The sequence below is a fragment of the Populus trichocarpa genome, chromosome 7 (assembly GCF_000002775.5).
Source record: "Populus trichocarpa isolate Nisqually-1 chromosome 7, P.trichocarpa_v4.1, whole genome shotgun sequence".
Taxonomy (NCBI): Eukaryota; Viridiplantae; Streptophyta; class Magnoliopsida; order Malpighiales; family Salicaceae; genus Populus; species Populus trichocarpa.
The window spans coordinates 4,694,797-4,716,964 of record NC_037291.2 but is presented as its reverse complement, the minus strand read 5'-3'; the positions used below and the strand labels follow the sequence as shown (position 1 = coordinate 4,716,964).

At 30.2% G+C, this 22,168-nt stretch overlaps 1 protein-coding gene and 1 long non-coding RNA gene across 4 annotated transcripts; one reads left to right on the top strand and one right to left on the bottom strand.

Annotated features, from left to right (window-relative positions):
• Nucleotides 1-2,204: 2,204 nt before the first annotated feature.
• Nucleotides 2,205-3,421, bottom strand: LOC18101167 (uncharacterized). Of its 2 annotated transcripts, none has more exons than XM_006380620.3 (4): nt 3,046-3,421; nt 2,843-2,941; nt 2,556-2,714; nt 2,205-2,446 (listed from the first exon to the last, which is right to left on the bottom strand). In XM_006380620.3, exons 1-4 carry the CDS (start codon nt 3,286-3,288, stop codon nt 2,405-2,407), a joined length of 543 nt encoding a protein of 180 aa, XP_006380682.1. In that variant the 5' UTR covers nt 3,289-3,421; the 3' UTR covers nt 2,205-2,404. The 2 variants fall into 2 exon arrangements, with proteins under 2 accessions (XP_006380682.1, XP_024460911.1); XM_024605143.2 differs by having other exon boundaries at nt 2,843-2,962; nt 3,046-3,402.
• Nucleotides 3,422-7,804: 4,383 nt separating this feature from the next.
• Nucleotides 7,805-14,220, top strand: LOC112328200 (uncharacterized). 2 transcript variants are annotated; one of them, XR_002982884.2, is made up of 2 exons: nt 7,805-8,880; nt 13,513-14,220. It is a non-coding gene; the product is annotated as an uncharacterized LOC112328200 (long non-coding RNA). The 2 variants fall into 2 exon arrangements; XR_008059672.1 differs by having other exon boundaries at nt 12,327-14,220.
• The last annotated feature ends 7,948 nt before the right edge of the window (nt 14,221-22,168 follow it).

Below are 22,168 nucleotides of genomic sequence, written 5' to 3'. Positions count from 1 at the left end.
GAGCCTTCTAAACAAAAGAGCCCAAGCATGTGGGCCTTTTAGCCCAACCCACGTGCATGAGACTTTTATATATATATATTCTTCTAAGAGTGGATGACCTATTTTGTTTTTTTAAAAAACAAATGAAGCATCGTGTGTTGTTTGTAGAGTTTAGTGACTAGATATTACTAAAAAATTTGGACTTTGACTTTATTTTGCTCAAATATATAATTTGAATCCAAAACACCTAGAAAAAAATATATATATGGCTTCAAATTCAAATTCAAAAACTCAAAAACTATAAATAAACTCAAATTCAAAATCTTATAACAGACAAATCTACCTTCTCAAGCAAGGAGAAGGAAAAAATAAAATAACACCTAGTGAAACTCCCTTCGTCAAATAAAATTTATTAACATTTAGATCAATTATTTTGTGGTCGAAATCAACGTTAATAATGGCTTTTTCTTTACATTGAAATCCATGTATCTCTCTCTCTTCCAAGAAATACTGAAAAATAAAAAAATAAAATTCGATATCAAAATTACATTTCTGACAACTAAAGGGATTTGACCATTTAATAATTGAAAACCAGAGGCATCAAATTGAAATTTTTCTACAAAATTCTGAGTTGCCACTTATTTTCCTCATCATTTTTTGTTTGATCCTCTATCTTTTAATCTCACAATTCCTTAACAAATCAAAAGCAATTGGGCTTTAATTTGATCTTAAAATGACAAAATCAAGTGAGAAAAATATTTGAGGATCAAAATAAAAAGTTAAAAAATATATACTATTCCAATCCAACAATGAATAATAAAAACTTTTTGCAATAAAATCACAGCACAGCTTAGTTTTTTCAAAATAATTTATTTATACAAATACTTTTTCAACAAACACAAATCACATTTAGATATTCTAGCTTCTATTTGATTTATACAAATGCTCATCCTATTTTTTCATAGAAATTCGTGAATTGTTAAAATAATACTTTTTCCAAAAAAGATTAATTGAAAAATAGCACAAACTAAAAGAAGTTTTCTTTTTAGAAATAACACAAACTAAAAATGTTTTTTTAAAAAAAAAATTAAACAACATTCTAGGAATCTTTTCATTTTATTTTCCAATTCAAACTGTTTGATAACAGAAATATCAAGCCAAAAGAATACAATACCCCATTCTTTTTTCTTTCTTTTTTTATGACAACAATTAAATTACATTTCTAGATTTTTTGGAAGAAAACATCAACTGATACTTTTATAGTTTTTTTGGCTCTGGTTTTTTGGCCAACAAAAAAAATAAAATAATTATTTTTCAAATATTTTTTAGTTGAAAATATATTAAGATAATATTTTTTATTTTTTAAAATTTATTTTTAATATTAGCATATTAAAACCATTTAAAAAAATCAAAACAATTAATTTAAAATAAAAAAATAAAATATTTTTAAATTTGACACAAACACATTACTATTATTATGTGATTAGAAAAATTTACACCACTGAAATATACATTCTCTACTTTCAAGGTTTATTTAGAAATATAGTTAATATTTCATTTTAAAGTATTTTTTATTTTAAAATAACTTAAAATAATATTTTTTTTATTTTTTAAATTTTATTTTTAACAATAATACATTAAAACAATTCAAAAACATAAAAAAAATTAATTTAAAGTAAAAAAATCAAAATTTAATAAAACTTCAATGCAAACACAGCACCAAACAAGATCTTAAATGAATATTTGGAGGCATAGAGACTTTAGTTTTAAATGTTCTTTAAAAGTGTGTTCTCTTTAAAAAAAAAAAACTAAATTTCATGTTTTTTAATTATTTTAATATACTCATGTCAAGAATAAAATCAAAATATAGAGAAAAAGTTATTTTAATAAGTTTTCAAACAAAAAACCCTCTATATCACAATACCACCCTAACATCAAATGCACGCTTGCTTTCTGTTAATGTGGAGAGAGCTGAAATTTCAAGCTTGTTTTAGAGAGTAGTTAAAATTGCTTTTTAAAATAATTAATTTTTAACATTAATAAATAAAAATAATATAAAAACACAGAAAACAAAATTTAATTTAAAACAAAAATAAATTTAAAATTTTTTAAAATCACGGTCAATGTTTGACGCTTTCTTAAAAAAAGAAAAGAAAAGACACCCTCGTAGTGCTGGGCGTTGTGGTCAGACACGCGCGCGCGTGTATATATTATCACAAGGAAAATAGACAAAAAAACACGTAGATGGTGGTGGTTGAATAATTCACATGAAGCCTGTCTCCGTTTGTCAACTTTTCAAGCATGAGCAAAAACCATCCTTATCCAATCTTATACAATAAAATAATACTTAAAAGGAAAAATTCAAGAAGCCAAACCCATAGATGATGGTCGGATAATTCACCATTTTCCTCTCATCAGTGCAGATCTAACAGCTCTCACTCCGATTGGGCTTGGATGAAACAAACACCTAAATATAGAACAGGACATGATCTTCCACCAATACATACATAATAATGACAGCAAAAAGAAACCAACCTAGCCAGCTTGATTTATTGACATATTAATAATTAAAATACCTGATCGTCTTCTGGGCTAGGAGTCCAATCGTTTGTTGCAGGGTTGCTTCTGAAACAAGAGACTAGTTTACCTCCTGCAGCAGCACTTGACAATTGGATTCCATATCCATTTTTTTCATGTTCTTCTCCTCTCACCACATTTATAAACCCACTTCCTGTCTGCTCAATGGCCAGAAAATCAAAATAAAATCAAAGATAAGCAAAGTTACATCTGGGATTAACAAAAAAGAAATATCACCATATAACTTATACAATTCAATCAAATACACTCAAAGATTGATCTGTACAGTGTGGTGTTGCTTGTCAATAGAATCCAACTCTGTGTAGTATTGAGTCTCCACAAACTCATCTTGCACCATATTGGCTCCCTCAGCTGAAAATAAAACCTGGGCAGGGCAGAACATGTTCTATATATATATCTCTCTCCTGTTACTGTCAGAGAAACCAACATATCCAAAAAAAAAGTAAAAGTTGAGTGAAGGTAACATACAGGAGATTGAGATTGAAGAGATCGAAGCTTGTCGAGCTCAGGAATATTGTCTTGTTCAATTTCAGAAAGCGAAGAGGTTGGTGTTGTTGTGGTGTCGGATTCACTTCTGCTGGGCTTGCTAGGTCGTTTGGGGACCATAGAATCAAACTGAGCTCTAATTTGATTGGTAATTTGGAGCTGTTGATTTGCATCCAAAACCTCGTCGCTCCGGCTAGGTTTAGTCATCGTCCACTGTCCCACCATGTTTGGTTTCTTTCTTCTGATCCTTCACCTTTCCTCGGTAGAAAAGGATGAGAAACCAACAAAAGGAAATGAAAAACCATGGGCAATGCAAAGAAAACCGCTTTAGATCTTGGTCTGATCCGGGCTCCAAAATGTAAAGATGGTATTTGGTTTCTAACTGGGCTAGACTATAATGGGTTTGCTCTTTAAGCAGTTGGTTTTGTGGGCTGGTGGTGTTAATGAAAAAAAAATATTATTTATAACTTTCACTTAAAAAATACGACTTTTATATCACCTAAATTAGTTTTTTTATTAGTTTTATATAATGAATTGAATAGTTCGTCTAGTTTTCAAAATTAATTAACTATTTTTATGAAATGTATAGAACAATAATTTACCCCTAGATTAGAACCTTTCCTTGTGGTGTCTTTCTACAATATCACAATGTAAAAATCTTATAAATATAAAATGTTGACTCAAGTTATGAAATTTTTAAAAGAAAATGAATTACAAGATGGTAATAATTCACAAATATATATATATAAGGTAAGATGCTTTATAGTGATAATTTCTTCTCTTTAACATAATCAATTTTTTATTTTAAAATTCTAATAACCCTGTAGGATTTTTTAATGACCATAATACTATGTGGTGATTTTTTTTTTCTCTTTACTCATTTCTAAAATATCATACTTGTTTTTTGCGTTCATCACGATGTTGAGTATGAAAAAAGAAACCAGTTGATTTGGATCAAGGGAACCTACTAGGAGTAGCAATTGGTTTACACTCGAACATTCCATCTTTCTTCCTAAACTTAGCAATATACCATTACAATGAAAGAAGTAAACCATCAATAATGGAAAAAACCTTAATGATAAGAAAATAATAAAATAGTCTTAGGTCATGAATGACAAACTTAGTACCCAAATGAGTAATAAAATGCTGAAAAAAGATAAGATTATCACCAATATGTAAAATGTCATCAATATAAACTAATAAAAATATCATAGCCTTATCAATACCGAGAATGAACAACAAAGTATCAATTCTGGAGCAATAAAATTCTGAAAAAACTAAGGAATGATTATGTCAATCAAACCATGCACGAAATGTTTGTTTTAGACCATAAAGAGAACATTTAAGATTGCAAACATAGTTAGGAAACTAAAGATCAACAAAGATAGAAGGTTGAGCTATAAATATATTCATATCCAAAAGTCCATAGAGAAAAACATTATAACATCAAGTTGATGAGTCGAACAACCCCAAGTAACATCAATACTAAGCACTATTTAAATAATGTAAAGCTTTATCACTAGACAATATGTCTTAAAAATCAACCATTTCTTGCTAATTGATAACCTGTAGCCATCAGACATGCTTTGTAGCACTCAAGAGTCCCATTTACTATGCATTTAATCTTTATACTTATTTACAACCCACCACTTTCATAGTTGGAACATATGGTAATAGGACTAGGAATCATTAAAAGCCAAGGTTGAAATTTTAGCAATCATAGCAGATTGCCACTTAGGATCTAATTTTCTCTTAGTAAAAGATGATGATTCAGGGATAGAGTCATGGGTAACATTAGTTAGACTAAAAAATTGAAAAATAAAAAAGGATGACTCATGAAAAGTAAAATGAATAATAATATAAATACGATGAAAGTAAATCTTTATACACCATAACCAATATAGAGTGAACTATAGCATAGAAAGACACACGATTAGAAGAAAAAGCCATTTTATAATGATTGTATGATTAAAAATATAAAAAACATAATCATCCGAAACCTTTAACGAAAGTATAGTTGGGATAAAATCAAAATAACATTTCAAACAAAGACTTAAAATGTAAAATTAGAGTTGGCATATGATTAATAAGATATACAACGGTTTCAAAGACAGATGACCAAAAAGTAAATGGAAAAAATATTTCATCAAGAAATACAAGTTTTGTTTCAATAATATGGTGATGACAATATTCAATAATTCCATTTTGCTCATGATTGTGCTATAAGTGTGAAGGCAAGTAGCATTGTTAAGAATGTTGGAATTAGGAATAAAGGTGTGAAGTTTTTTATATTCATCACCTCTAATATGAGTACAAAATTATTTCTTAATAAATTTTTGATACTAAATAAAAATATAAAACTTTTTATTTAAAATGCATAGTGTAAAACCAAATAAATTTAGTAAATGGTCCATAAAAATAGTAAAATAATAGTACCCTTCAACTAAAAAAGTGGAGGAAAGGCCTTAAATATCATTAAATATTAAATTAAAAGAACAAGTATATATAGGGATATAAAGTTGATGACTAGATTTTCCCAAAGAACAAGTATAATTGAAATTGAAAGAAGATGATTATGTAAGGAAGATAAATGTCATAGCATACGTAAGTGAGGATGACTAAATCGATGATACTAAAGTTTAGGCAAAACATGAAAAACAAGAAAGGCATAAGGATTAGGCAGAGAAGAAGAAGCATGAATGATGCAATAGACCATCTTTAATGATATTGGAAAATACAATCTTGGAATGACCATGGAATTCAAGACATTTATTATTAATAAACGAAACAATGGAAGTTGACAAAACCCTTTCCTTTTAATAAATACATTATTTATCAACATGAGGATTATCGCTAATAGTGATAGTATTTTTTTTTTTTATTAAGGAGTTACCTTAACCATTACAACCAATGAGTTATTTGATTTCTTAGTAGTAAATCAAGTGTTCAGATTTGTTGTGGCTGACAAATCCCAAGATACTAAAGGATTATACAGATGGCATATGACTACTAGTCATACTAAGGATTTGAAAGTGGTAGAGCTGTGAAAGGAATTATATATCTTATTGATAAACAAATGTAAATTCTGAAGTTAACAGATTTAAGAAGGATGATGAGATCCGAATTGACCTAATAAGGATTAGCAACTCAAAAGCAAATTCTAGAGAAGAAACCATTTATAAAAGAAACTCTAGTAAGGAATATGATTACCAAGCTACTAGAGGTTAAGGTTTTATTTAAAGACATGCAATTAATTTCAAAAGACATGTGTAACGATTGCAACTTAATGATGAATAAAGAGCTAGCATCTTGGGGTTTGAATATAGAAGAAAGTTTGTAAGAAGGTATTAGAAGAACATCACATAATGATTAGGGAGTTCAAAAATAGAATGCTCATTAATAAACATTTTATTTTTCTATCTCCCTTGACTTCTCATGACTTGTAACTTTTTTAGTTTATCACTTCTTATCTTTCTTGATTGACTTGGACTCTTCTTAAATCTAATTGATCTTATTGTTAACGATCGAATTTATCCTTTTTTTTTATTTGGTAATGAACAACTAATGTTCTTATTTAATTAACATATGATTGTTTATTTTTAGTGTAAACAATGCCTCCATATCTTTTTATTTAGGATAAATAAAAAAAAATATTGATATGCCTTTTATGCTCAAATTGATTGACAAATTGATTGTTGCATAATATGGTTAACTTGTTCTAATGTTGGATTAGGTTCGCTCTTGTTTTACAATGATCATGTTAAATCTTACACCTTACTAAGAAAATAGGTTTTGGGATAAGAAAAGACTAGTCATTTGGTCAACGTTGAATAATAACAAACACCTGTTAATATATTAAGATGTGTTATTAATGATCAACCATAAACATGATCATTGTAAAACAAGAGTAGGCCTACTCTAGCACCAGAACATGTTAACCATATTATGCAATAGTTGATTTATCAATCGATTTGAGCATAAAAGGCATATCAATATTGTTTTTCATGTATCCTAAATAAAAGGATATGAGGACATTGTTTGTACTAAAAATAAACAATCACGTGTCAACTAAATAAAAGGATAATTGTTCATTACCAAATAAGAAAAAAAAAAGATAAAATTTGATCATTAACAATAAGATCAAATAAGCTTAAAAAAAGTTCAAGTCAATCAATAAAGATATAAAGTGATCAACTAAAAGAGTTAGAAGTAATGAGTAGTCAAGAGACTTAGAAATCATGATTGATTAGGAGAGTTAGAAATCATAATCGATTAGGAAAATACCACCGACCATAAAGATAAGATTATGCGTTATCGACTAGAAGACCAAGTCCAATTCAGAAGAGTAGCCTTTAATAGATTAAAATGGCACATATTACAAAATACTTAGGACTCATATGAATGTTAGGAAAACGATTATCACAAATAGGAATTCAAAGTGTATTAGAATTCATAATATAAATTTCTTATCTATTATAAATAGTTTGTATACGAATATGATTACAAATTTACATGAAACTTAAACTCAAATATTGTAACAATATAAAAGTTTATCCAATTGTTGGAAGCAATGAAAAACCTCATATATACAATTTATTTCTTTAATTTATCTTTTGTTTTTGCAATTTATCTTTATTTTTCCTTTATAGTCTTTATAGTTTTTTTTTTCTTTTATTGATTTCTTATATTTTTTTCTATATTAGTTTATTTTTATTTTTTAAATTTGTTGTCATAACCCAATTTTTAAACAAATAATAAAAATTAAATATAGTTGACAATGAGATTATTAAATTTAAGAGTTAATTGATCAATAATCGAAGAATTAATAAGTTTGAAAATTTAATTAAAATTTGAATTAGTTTAATTAATAAAATTAGAAGAATTAATAAGTTTGCGGACTTAATTAAACTTTGAGTTAATTAATTAAATAAATTCAGGGATTTAATTGAAATTAACCTAAGGGCACAGTTAGAAATCAATTATTACTGATTAGGATCCCAATTGTTAAGTTTAAACTGTTTAGGGGTCAAAGTGAATATTTCCATTTCTGTCGAAACGGCACCGTTGCTGGGGAACAGTCGTGCATCTTCTTCATTCCGATTCAACAGGGAAGCTGGAAAATCGGCAGCAAAGCCAGACCCAATCGTGACCATGTTCTCTGCCCACAATCCCGTTCGTGGAGGGATAACAGTCCTGCAAAGCCAGGACTGGTTTGAGGGGCAAGCTCTTTGGGCCTTATAAAAGGCAGAGCAGAGCAGAAGGAGGAGATGGACCCAAAAAACAGAGAAAACGAGAGCAAAAACAGAGAGCAGAAATACAGAGCAAAAAAACAAAACACAGAAAAGAGAAGGAAAAGTAAAGGAGCAGGACAGATAGGAGTATTGGCTTAGCCATTGCTTTTGTCCCTGCAGACAAAGGAAAAAACCCAGAAAAACAGAGCAATCAACCCAAAAAAATACAGAGTCAAGAACGAAAACACAGGGAGAGGGGAAACAGAGGAAAAAATAGAGAGGCGCGCAGAAATACAAAAAGAAATAACACGCAGAGCAGGGGAGAAAAAGGGCAGCATACACACAGACAAGGATTGATTGTCCCTGCCATCGTTTTATCCCTGCAAAAACAAAAAACAAAGACAACAATCGGTATCCACAGTAAACCGGCATCTTCATTGTTGTTTCCTTCGTCATCTCAAAATCTGCTGGAAGAAGAAAGCAGACCGCGAGCACAGGAACAAAAGAAAGCAGAAGAAGGAGCAGAGGAGAGGAGGTAGTCGGCCAGCCAGAGCTTCACCACCGTCTCCATCGCCTCGCAGACCAGGTAAGCGACTTCTCCTTTTCAATTAAGTGTACACTGTGCAAGTGAATTTTAATTCACTTGCACAGTGCAGCAACACGCGTGCATTAGCGCACGCGTGTTGCTCAGCCCAGCCGGGCCACTGGCTTGGGCCAGTGGCCGGGCCGGGCTGGCTGGGCCTAGCCCAGCCATATGGGCTGAGCTGGACCCAGCCCCAAAGAAATTTTGCTGGGCTGGGCCTAGCCCAGCCATATGGGCTGAGCTGGACCCAGCCCCAAAGAAATTATGCTGGGCTGGGCCCGGCCCAGTCCAGCCAAAAAAATAAAAAAAATAAAAAGCAGAAAAATAAAAAATAAAAAATGTGTATGCATGAATAAAAATACCGGTCTAAATTTATATTATTTTTATTCGTTGTATTTTATTTTATTTAGCTAGAAAAATAAAAAAAATATGTGCATGCGTAAAAATAAATTTATTTTTATTTATTTATTCACTGACGCCAGAGTCGGGAATAAAAAAAATACTGATTTAAATTTATTTTATTTTTTGTGTGATGCGTAAAAATAAATTTATTTGATTTGTTTATTCACTGACACCAGAGTCAGGAATAAAAAAATAGTTGATTTAAATTTATTTTGTTTTTATAGCTATGTGATATTTACCAACGCCAGAGTTGGAAATATCTGTAGTTAAATATTCACTGACGCCAGAGTCAGGAATATTACACGCAAAACCACCGTAGCATAAACCAACAAAACATTAGCAATTTATGACAAAGTCAGCAATGCAGCCTGCCTTAGGTATGACGCTTAAGGGGTGATAATATCTTTCCTTTTGCGTAACCAGTCTCGTACCATAGAATCTCTGTTGACCAGTTAGGGTTCCTAGTAACCATAATACTAGGTGGCGACTCCTTAAACAAGATCATTCCCCATCAAAGAACAAGATGCCAGAAATCCGTTCTTTTTTTTTTTTCAATATTCGAGAATTTATTTTTAAGGCCGTCGCGATGTCGGTTGCGACATTTGTTGAAATTAAGTAAAAACCCTACACTCTGTTTGATTTACGAGACAATTATCTATCTCCACTCAGAACTCAATTTCTAATTGTAGTTTCTTCTTATTAGAAGGAAAAGGTGAAGAACAAATAACATATTAATTCAAATTATATGAATGAATCATAATTTTTTATATATATTTACCCTAATATGACATGTGACATTTTATATACAAATATTGAATAAAAAATCTTCAAAATACAAAAGAACTATAAAGGTAATGACATGTGGCTTTTTATAAGCTTTCTAATATGACATATGATATTTTTTTTAAGTTGATCAAAAAACTTTCAAAGAAAAAAAAGATAATTTTACCAATATTTTATCATCATATTTATTTATTAGAAAAAAATAATTTATCAATATTCTTATAAGAAAAATGAATAATTTGATCAATATTTTTTTCTGTTAGTATCTTCGTAATAACTTTTGACTTTCTATAATAGCTTATTTTCACTACTTTTACATGACACATGACACCAAAAAGAAAGAAAACTTTAACAATGTTATTGTTCCTTTAACCATAAGTATTTGCCTTAAAACATAAGTTTTTTTTAAAAAAATAACAATTCATTAATTTGTATTGCATGTATATCTTTTTTTCTTCTCTACTATACATTTTTATGTTGTAAAATTAAAATTATTAAAAGTCATAATTGGAAGTTTGGTATTTATAAACTTTGATTTTAAAATTAGCCCAATAAAAAGGGACAACTTAAATTTACAAAAGAGCCAATCAAATAATAATGGGATGGAAGGAATAGTTTTTTTTTTAAAAAGACAAACAAATAAAAAACTTTAATGGATTTGCAGAATAAATTTGTGAATAGACATGCATCAAGCCATTTTTCCTTAATGGAACTTTTACAAAAACATTTTTCATAAAGGGATGTTTTTTAAGATAAAAATTGATATTTTTCTTTTTGATTGCTAGGCCGAGTTAGTTTGTATAAATTAAATTCTAGGATTTGGATGATGAATTGCCTCACATGAAAAGGGTGAACTGTAAGTATGTGTCTAAAAAGATACATATATGTTTCTTAAGGTATTGAAAATTATTCTCTTCAGCTGGATTTTGCTTTGATTTTCGTGCATTAATTTAATTGATGTCGATTTTTTTTTGTTTAATTAACTTTTTTACTACATCAACTAGGTAAATCATTGTAACCATCTTATATCATTTTGTTTTATTAATTTCATCCTCAAAATATATTTTTTCAATTGTAATTTTTTATAACCAAATTAATGACCACCTCTAAGAATTTGCTAAGAAAAGAAAACTTCCAACATAAGAGGATCAAAATGTAAGATAAGAAGAAACCTCATGATTAGTCTCAAACTCACACAAAAAATTCTTTTTAATCCATCTATTTTTTTTTCTTTTTCAGTCCTTATAATTTTTAGAATTTTAGTTTTGGTCCAAAGTCTTATTTTATTTTTTCTCAATCCCTAGAAGTGAGAGAGAAGAAAGAAAATCATCAATATGTAGTTGAAAAAAAAGAAGAAAATCATTATTTGGCCACATTCTGATGACAAAAAAAGTTGATTTTGGTATTAACGGATTTCATTCAACAAGAGATGAACCTATTGAGATACTTTTTTACTTTTATCTTGCCTGAAAAGATAGATCCGGGTCAAAAGAGAAATTATTTTACCGATTTGATTTTGTGGTTTTGGACTACTTTTGGGTTTCTTGAAGTTCATTTTCTTTATTTTTGATGTTATAAGAATGTTGTTAAGTGAAAATAGATTTAAAATAGATTTTCACCCCTCTGTAATTTTCTAGCTACCAACCATGATGACTGAACCTTTATTTTTTTTATTAAAAAAAATAGGGGCAACTGACATATTGCCCATGTCTTTAGAAAAAAAAGAAGGCTGGTAGGTTTGCCTCCTTTGCAGGCTTGTGCACGTGGCACCTTCTGTCTCAACGAGCCAAGTGTGTTGGGTCACGGAGATTTAGGTGCCGGCCTTTTTTTATATTTGATTTTTTATTTAAATATAAATTAATTAATATAGATTAATTAAGTGTATGTGTGGGATGCCCAACATGTTCAATTTTAATTGATATTTTTTAAAATAAATTAATTAAAAAAATTAAGATGATTTTTAATAGAATATCCTTTAATTTTCACTTTGTTTACCAATAAAATTGCAATATTGTTTTTATATATTAGTAGGAGTTCTTTCTGTGCAACCCTACTTAAATTTGTTTCTTTTAATTTATTCAATTATTACATGTGTATTTTTTTTATTATCGTTTTATTAAATAAAAAATTGATTCAAATAAATAAATATGTTAAATACAACCTGGTCCATATTTCAAGACCATATATCCAAATTTACTTCTGTCTCTCAACTTTCTAATTTAAACTTTGACTAAATATTATTTAGTTTTTATTTGATTTTTCAGATAGGTTGCTGATGTACTGTTGGAAAACAGCCTTAAAACCAGGTGGAAAACCATGTCTCCTGCATTACGAAAATATTTTAAATCAGAGTTTTTTGCCTTGTCCAGAAGCAGCTGACAGAAATACCAAATCTGTCGAGGCCATTGTAGTTTGCAGGAGGTATTGTGAGCAGTGCAAGGAATTTTATCAGCTTGATACTCATTGTCGAGAGCTCGTGAAAAATAAAGCTTCCGGCTCAGTAGAGGAAATGGAGAACTAAGAAAATAAACATGGTTAAAATTGACCTAAGGAGACTCCTAAAATAGTTTTCTATCAAGAATCTTCCGTTTCTCTTTTTTTTTTTTTTTGATTTACGTGGGGTGTCCGGGTCAGCTTACGCGCACCACGACTATTCCCCACGGCCCGCTGGACATCCTGCAAGCCCAGGAGCAGGTAAGGCACCGCGGGGGTGACAGGCGTACACATAGAGGGTCGAACCCGGGACGGGGACGGAACAAGTCACACGAATTGACCACAACAGTTAAACCTTCAAGTACTGGGTACACACGAGAGCTCGAACCAGGACACTCAGGCAAGGCAAAGCCTGCCAAGGCCACTGAGCTACAAGCCCCGTGTGTCGTTTCTCTTTTTATGAGACCTAGAAATGGACCTCCGTTTTCCCAGACATGGTCCGAAACAACACAGACCTGACATGATCTTATTACGATGAATTAAGCGTAATGGCCTGAGATATTATTTCGGCTTTGTCTTGCATATGTAGGGAAAGTAGAACCCCAGCCTAGCCCACTCTGCCAAGAGGACAGGCTTTTCACAATTTCTTGAAAATTAATGCCCAATAAATTTCAAGTAAAAAACATCCACAATCAACTACCGTCTAAAACTCGAGAGAGAGAGAGATTGGCCTTTTGTTTTTCTTCTGAATTCAAACTTTGAATTAGAAATTAATTAAATTCCTCTATATACATAGAAAAAAAACTAGCTAAATATAACTCTTCGGTGATTTTTTGAACATAAATTTTACTTGTTCTTCTAATTAGAAATTAGAACATTCACAGCTGCTATGCGCACCATCAGACAGCATCAAAGAATTTCCATGAAACATGCACTTATAGACGAATACTCTGTAGCTACTACTTACATGAAACAAAAAATGTACAAGACATGATAGAACTCAACAACAAATTACAGGTGATACACAGATGATGATTAGTGCCCGGGGCCTTCCCCGCTAGGTCCAGAGGAAGTCGGCTTATACACCTGCCGGTCAGTTGCTGAAACCCGACCACCACCGTCGTCCTTGACAGGCTCTGAATGAACCGAAGCTTTCATATTGGTCGACACAGAACCAGGCCCATGATCATCAGTATCAGTGGCTTCATGGTGATCATTGATTTCGTTCTGTGTTCCTGATCGAAGGGCTCTACAATTGACAAGACATGGGTTTGTAACAAGTAGGATCATGGCCAAGATGAACAGCACTAAACAGAAGTGTCTCATTGCTTTGGTATGTTGTAGCTGTTAGGTTATGTTTTTCAAGCTCTAATAATAACTCCACCTTTGACAACGCTTGAAATATTCTGTTGAGACCCAAAAAGAATGGAGCTCTTTTTTTTGTCTTTTGGTTGGGGCAAAGAACGGAGCTGAAGGAATTGATTTGGATTTTGGAATCTCTATTAAATAGGATACCGACCTCAAAGTATACACACAAGTCATGATCATCTAAGGGATGGTTTGGTTTGGTTTGGGTGGCACAGGACGGAGAAGGGCTTTTCCTCCATGGGGCCTTCATTTGAGAGAACATTTGACTTGGAATTCTCCTGTTCGTTTCAAAAAGCAAATTTCACTTTCACAGTTGTGTTTTTCCATTCCTTTTGTCTATGGAACTGATTTACCTAATATGGAAACGCAGGTGGTGCTACTACCTGCTTCGTTTAGGCTACAGGATCTTTTACTGTAAAAGAGTGTTAGAGAAAAGGTGGTAATAATTTTTTTTTAAGTGTTTTTTTATTAAAAATATATTAAAATAATAATTATTTTGAATATTATTATATTAAAACGATATAAAAACACAATATAATAATATCAAACGAACCTTAAATCTCATAAATCCAAACAATATTCAATTTGGCTCAATAATTGGTGAACCTAGTGTGAATAGGTAATTTCTTTACAAGTCCGAAGGAAGAACCTGAATCTCGATCACATGAATTTTTAACCACACCTTTCATATCTCACACTATACAAGACAGAGGCAAAGCCACCTTACAAAGTTAATCTTTTTGTTATTATATTAATTGACATTTGACTATGCTCTTTTTTTTTTTTACTCGTAGCCTTTATAGTGTTCTTTCCGAAAGGTAGCTAGAGAGAAAGAATTGTTGCTTATACATTGAATTTAATTATGAAATTCAATTAGTTTAAATAGTCTGCGTGCTCCAATCACTTAGCATGGTCTAAATATTTTGAGTATTTAACTTCTCTAGCATTCGAGGTGAGAGGAACAGGAGGAGAAAAGGTGTAGAGTGCAAGATGCAACTCAGCAAGGATATTAAAATTAAAGAAGGAATAATAAATTAAAGACTTAATGCCGCATAATTATAATTCGGAAAACGGTAGGTGAAGTGTTGTCATTACCGATACCTTTTCCATTTCAGTGGTTGGAGAAGAAAGGTATCATCAATGGTCGTGGGAGGAGGATACTACAAGAATGGAACCAACCAATGCCATTCAAACCCCTCCTTTACAGTGTCTATGTTCCAAATTGTTGGTGTTTACGTGTCATTTACATGCACCAATCACGAATCATTCCTCTTTTCCTGTTTCACAGAGTGCCAAAAGGAACGGTGGACTGAAGACAATATCCACAAGTCAAGATGATAGAAAATTATTGTGGGAATGAACTTTTATTCTTGAAAAAGGGCAGGAATCTCGGTGTCTTGAGTGAGAAGGAATTGCAAAGGGTAGAGAAGGAAAAATCAAATTAATGGGGAGTTTTCTCCCACATTATATATAAATTTTTTTTAAGGGAGGTTTAATTGTTCATATTATTAATATATTTTTTAATTATTTGATTAACAACTTCATCTGGGTCCTTTTGTATTGGCCCTTTGAGTTTTTTTACCACCAATTTTATCTATTGATTTATTTATTTTTATAATTTTATCATTTAATTTTTAATTTTTTTACCCATACATCTAGGATTTATTATAACAAGCCCATGCTTATTTTTTTTTCTTGATCCTTTGGGTTTTTTTATCTTTTTTTTTTCAATTTCTTCCTTTAATGTGATTATTAAAGTCCTACGGGTATAAAGATCTAGAAATCCATAATCTAATTGACAATTCCTAATAAAACTAAATTGCATGCCTTGATTAAGCTTTGAAACAACAATAACATGTACCGAGCACAAGATTATTGTAACAAGTCCATGCTTATTTGATAAGTTAAAGTAGTTCAATAAATAACTAAAAAGTATGAGCAGAACTTCTCACGTAATAATAATTGTTAAAATCAAAGTATGTAAAAATAAAAAAACTAAAAGCAAGCTAAATAACCTTAGATAAAAACTTCTTAAACATGGATGAAAAATAAAATAAAAGAGTTTTAAATAAAATGGAAAAAAGAATACTAGATCAACTAGGAAACTAATATAAATATTATATAGTAGCTTTTAAACCTTATTGCAAAGTCTTCTTGATGTTCATTCTTGATGAAATTTTAACCATATATAAAATAAAACATTTGAAATTTTTTATAAAACTTTCAGGTCAATCCAACAGTTAAATTGAAAGTTATCTTTGTTAGTGTAAAATTATGCATTAGAGAAAAAAAACCCCAAAAACCACCTCTAATGACTAAATTAATTAGCCCATGAAATAGATGGATTAAACTTCTCTTGTACATAGATGAAATTGACTAAGGTTTGATCATCACTTATTAAAAATGTAGCATCTTTGTCTTTGATCTTGTAATTAGCCCATTTGAAACTTCTAAGAGATCCTATGGTGTAGTTTAGATCGCATCATCCCCTCCATTCTTAAAAGGAATCGACCTCAAATCATCACTTACATCAAACAAAAAAAAAGAAATAATTAAAAGTAGCACTAACATCATACTTATCTGGTAGATCCATTTTGTAGGCATTGTCATTAATTCTTTCAAGGATTTGGAATGGATCATCTCCTTTCAACATCAAATTAGATCTCCTACATTCAAGAAACCTCTCATTGCGTATATACACTCAAACTCAATCACCTGGTTCAAAGAGAACTCCTTTTCTTGTGCTTATTAACATTAAACATATATTGTTCATACTTTTTATGTATTTGTCGTTATACACTCTTATGGAGAGCCTTCAATACTTGTGTTTTTCTATTGCCATCAAGACTAACCCTTTTATTAATAGGTAAAGGAATCACATCCAAAGGTAAAGTCATAAACAATTTCAAAAGGTGAATAATTAGTAGTACTTCGCACACTCCTATTATATGTGAATTCAACGAATGATAGGTATTCTTTCTATTTCTTCAAATTATTTTGAATGATAATTCTTAACAACGTAGTTAAAGTCATTAACTACTTTAGTTTGACCATCTGTTTGTGTATAACAAGTAGTATAAAATAAAAATTTTGTTTCCAACTTACCCTACAAAACCTTCAAAAAATAGCTAATAAATTTAACATCATGATAAAAAAAAAAACAATGCTTTTAGGAACCCTATGAAGCCAGATTATATCCCTAAAGAATAAGCCCACTATATTAATTGTATAATTAATTTTATGACAGGATATAAAATGTGTCATCTTACAAAACCTATCTATAACCATAAAAATAGAATAACTACTCCTTCTTTACCTAGACAAACCTAAAACAATTCATATATATATATATATATATATATATATATATATATCAATCCAAGGTTCCATAGATACTAATAAAAGGGTATACAAATCATGAGGTAGAACTTTAGTCTTAACTTATTTATATGTGATGCACATATCACAAATACGCACATCCCTTTTTATCTTAGACCAATAAAAGTGTTCATGCAAAACATCTAAAATCTTACAAACCCCAAAGTGTCTCATTAAACCGCTCTTATTAGCTTAACGAACAAGCAAATCATGCATAGAACAATTAGGCACACACAATCTTTTTTGTTTAAGCAAATAGCCATTAAACCTTTAAAATTTGTCAAACACTGAATCCTCATATATTTTATAAAATTGGCTAAAATCAACATCTATATCATATAAAATCTTTCACATTCTCAAATCCTAATAATTTAACATTTAAAGTTGAAAAAAGTACATACCTTCACGATAGTGCATCAGCCATTATATTTTCCTTTCCTTACTTAGTTTTATCACACATGAGAACATTTATATGAACTCAACTCATTTGGCTTGCCGACAGTTTAGCTTCTCATAGCCCATTAGATGTTCAATCCCCTTAATAGGTTGCAACTCACTAGGAATCTCATTAGAGAAAATATCTTTGTAATCCCATAATAAAGAAACACAAACACTAGGAATACAAGTATCAAGTTCAGTAATATTAAAATATATTATCGTATACACAAGTAAAATCACAGGCATGTTAGAAAAATAAACATTCTTAACCTCATTCCCTTTCATATAAAAACTAACTTGTTTCTTTATCTTTTCTACAGTCTATTCTTTTCTCACCCCTTTTTTCTTCTCTCATGTCTTAACTGAAACCCTAATTTTCTTTATCTTGGCCAAATTTGTTCTTTCAATGCTCTCATTATTTTCACTCTTGCTCTTATCGTCATATGGTTGTTATGAACTTTCATCTTCTCTTTTTTTCTTCTTCTTCAATTGATCTTGATAAACTTGTTTTTGGTGACAATGATATAAGTGTGAAAGTCTTTACATCATTTTCAAGAGAATATATGTTCATCCATCATATTTAGCCTTTCTATGTAATTGTCAAGTACACCCCAATAATAAATGAGTAACATGCATAGTAACCACGTCACACAAAATGTAACATTCCCAAATACCGGGACAAAACACACACAATCATATTTATTAAAACATGGAATTTTTTTACAATCTGTATATATAAGTCCATCACAGATTCTATTGAAATTTCAACAGAGTCTCTCCTATACCAGGAGGTTTCAAGTTATTGACATAAACCTATTATACTCTTATATTTCATTCCTCAATTCTGATCCAATCATCATGGATCTTAATAACAACAATCATCACCTCCACATCACAGTTTGCTATATAACAATGCACAACATCAATTTGCATCAAAAGAAAGCTTAAGATATATATATATATATATATATATATCCAAAATCAAGAGTTTATCATTACATTACAAGTTACCCAAAATTCAAAATAGTTTTAAAATACACATATAATATTCCTAGTCTAGATAACAGAAGATGAAATAAAACAAGAATCACTCTTCAAACCTGGAAAATACAACATGTAATGTAAATATTGACATAATTAATAATATCAATAGTAATGGAAGTGTTACTAGATTTTCACTTCTTTTATGTTAATAGCACAACAAAACATTCACATAATCTTTTACTAAAAATAAATAGAAAATAATAATATAAGAAAATAAAAAAAATTATCAAGTTGCAAGACTTTTTATTCAAGGCCTGACGTTAACTTTGATGAATGTCTCTCAATAAATAACTTATGAATATGTTCATAAAATAATTTTGATAATTAACATCATGCATAAAATTAATTTAGGAGAAAAGACTTAGAGAAGTAACATTTTCTTGAAAATGATGCGATGAGGATGATGTCTAGATTATAATAATTTTTTATAATATTAGTAAACTCTTTTTTTATACACCCATTAATTATTATTATTTTTTCATAAAATTTAATCAAATTAATTAGTTTTAAATAATTTAAATTATATTTAAAATAGTGTTTCTTTATATATCATTCAATTTGATATTTCTTTCAGATAACATTTTAGCATTTTTTTAATATCATCAATTTGTTTGACAATTATTATATGTGAGCATATTATGTAGAATTTTTTTATGTTTGTGGTCATGGATATTCTATGACAATAAAGTACAAGTCTTACTTTTTTTTGAATTATTGTCACTTTTTATTCAATAAACTATACTTTTATAAAAATTTTTTTTTTGTCAAAACAACAAAAAAGCGATTATATAAATCAGAAAATAAGGTTTTGAAGGAAAAAAAATACATTTTTCCTCTATAATTTTATTCATTGTTTTAGTTGTGATTATCATTTTTTACTATCATTGATTGAAAAATAGATTATGAAAAGTTCCACTTGACAACACACAAGCAATATGTTATTCTTTTCTGTGAAATTTGTCAAAACATGGTTTTTTATATTAAAATTTGCTTTTATTGTTCTTATAAGGTGTTATTTAAAAACAATTATTCTAGTAAGAAAAATTCCAATAAAAAGGAGCACATTAATAATATTAATTGTCGCGGGGCGACGTTGAATGACGCGCTAAATGCCTCCTAAGAAATGTGTTAGGGAAGGAAAGAATTTTGGGTATAATCATAAAATTATGATTATAAGATTCAAGAGTCGCCACCTAGTATGATAGTTACTAGAAAACCTATGGTCTGCAAAAGTTTGGGTAAAGGACTGGTTGTGCAAAGGGAATACACATCACTTCTAGTGCACCCTACCTAAGATAAGTTGCCTTGTTTTTTTATTATTTTTCTAGGTCAAGTTTATATTCATTGGTTTTTTTTTTCTAAGGTTCAAAGCAAATCTCTCTTCGTGAGGAAATCTCTACCTTATTGGGCTAAATCCTAACCGTTCTAAAATCTAAATTTTAGCATCATATTTTTTTTGCACTTTGTATCTTTAATACCTGAGGGTGTGTACTCTACTGTATAATTTTACACCTCTAAATATTAAAGTCTAATCTAAACCCTAATATGGACAAAATAATTGGTGAATTTTTTTTTGATATTTTGACCAAATCCTAACAGATAATCATAAACTAGTAATGATATCTATTTTTTGCATTTTTTACATGCAGCGAAAGCAGGAGAGGGGAAGAAAAAAAGAAGAAGAGGGAGGCTACTTGGGCTAAGAAGTGTTGCAAGTGGTCTGGTTGGTCGTGATGGGAGGCTAACATGAGGTTGATGGAGGAGTTGATGGCTACCGTTGGTTGTTGGAGTAGAAGAGAACCACGGTTGAGAAGAAGAATGAGAGGTTGACAGTGGTTATTTTTGTCGTTAAACCATGACGGTACTAAAGGAGGAGCTATCGGTCATAAAGTTGCTGGGGGAGGAGTTGATTTGTTGGTGGTTGTCTTTGGTAGATGCAAGAGGTGATGGTAGTGGCGGAGAGAGGGAAAGAAGATGTTGGGAATAAAAAAAGAGAGGTAGAGGTTGGTTTTTGTTAAACTTTGGCCTCTGATTTCTTCCTCCCTCAAACCATGAAATCTACCTTTATTTATAGGGGTGGAAGAAGGATATTTTTTCTTTAATGATGCCAAATCTTGGCCCTTGATTTGACCTAGAAGAATCCCAACCGTTGACTCAAAGTTTCCATTATGACCTAGAAGAGTTACTGCAGAAAGGGGATGGTCAGGTTGGCCACTTGGGAAAAGTCACTCAAACAGCTTTTTCAGGAAAAATATAGAAGAAGATGAACAGTTACCAGACGTTGCGTCGTCTAGTCCTTTTTTTTACTATTCATAATGGTGCCATTTTGGTTTTAATTTATGAATTTGGTCAATGTTCAATTTGGTCTTCCATCTTTTAATTTCTTTCAATTATACCCCTAATTGATCTTAAACTTTCAATTTTATGCAATTTTACCCCTGTCAAACTTCAATGTCATCCCCGGATTTCAGCGCCTTTTTTATTTTATTCCTTGATCTTGGATTTATGCAATTTGACCCTCAATTAACCAATAAACTTTCAATTTTTTTCAATTTCACTTCTGATTTCAATCAATTGAGTCCTCATAGTTTAACGCCTTTTGCAAAATGATCATTGACTGTGAATTTGTTCAATTTAACCCATAATTGACCTCCAAAACTTTGATTTTCTTGAAATTATACCCCTAATTTGAATCAATTGACTTGATAAAAATTAAATTTGGTCTCCTAAACTTTTAATTTTCTCAATTAAGCCTAAATTGGGCACCCAAACTTAATTTTTCAGTATTTAAATCCCTAATAAAATTAATTTGACCCATTTAAAGAATAATTAAGTATTTAAACCTAATTAAATCCTTCAATTGGATTCAAGTTAATTTTTAAACATAATTAAACTTTAATATATTAAAAATATTTGCACATTTTTTTTATGTTCAAAAACATTTTAGTCCAACTCATGATGTTTATAAAATATAAACTTTTAGTACCCTAACTAGTATTATATAAACTTTAATGTTTATAAAATATAAATTTAATAATAAATTATAAGTTATATTATAGTTTATATATTTTTGCTGCCTATTGTTTCCAATTTATCATTTTTCTTTGTTTTTATGGATAAAAGTTGAAACCACGTCTAATATCTTTGATAGATATAAAAAAAAATACATTTAAGAGAAATTTTGAACAATTTTTTTTCCGTAAATCAAATTCGAATAACTAACATGTGCCATCTGGATGAAATCCTTTTCTAAAGCATAGGGATAGGGATCCTGCCAATGGTGTCTTTGAACCATTTAACTATTGAGAAAAAAATATTCCTATTCTAATAAATAAATAATATGAAAGAATACAGTTTTACAACCATTCGTGTGAGATTATTCCTGTTATATATTGGACAGCTTCCATGTAAATATCTTTCGTATCCTTTATCTGATTTTTTCCCC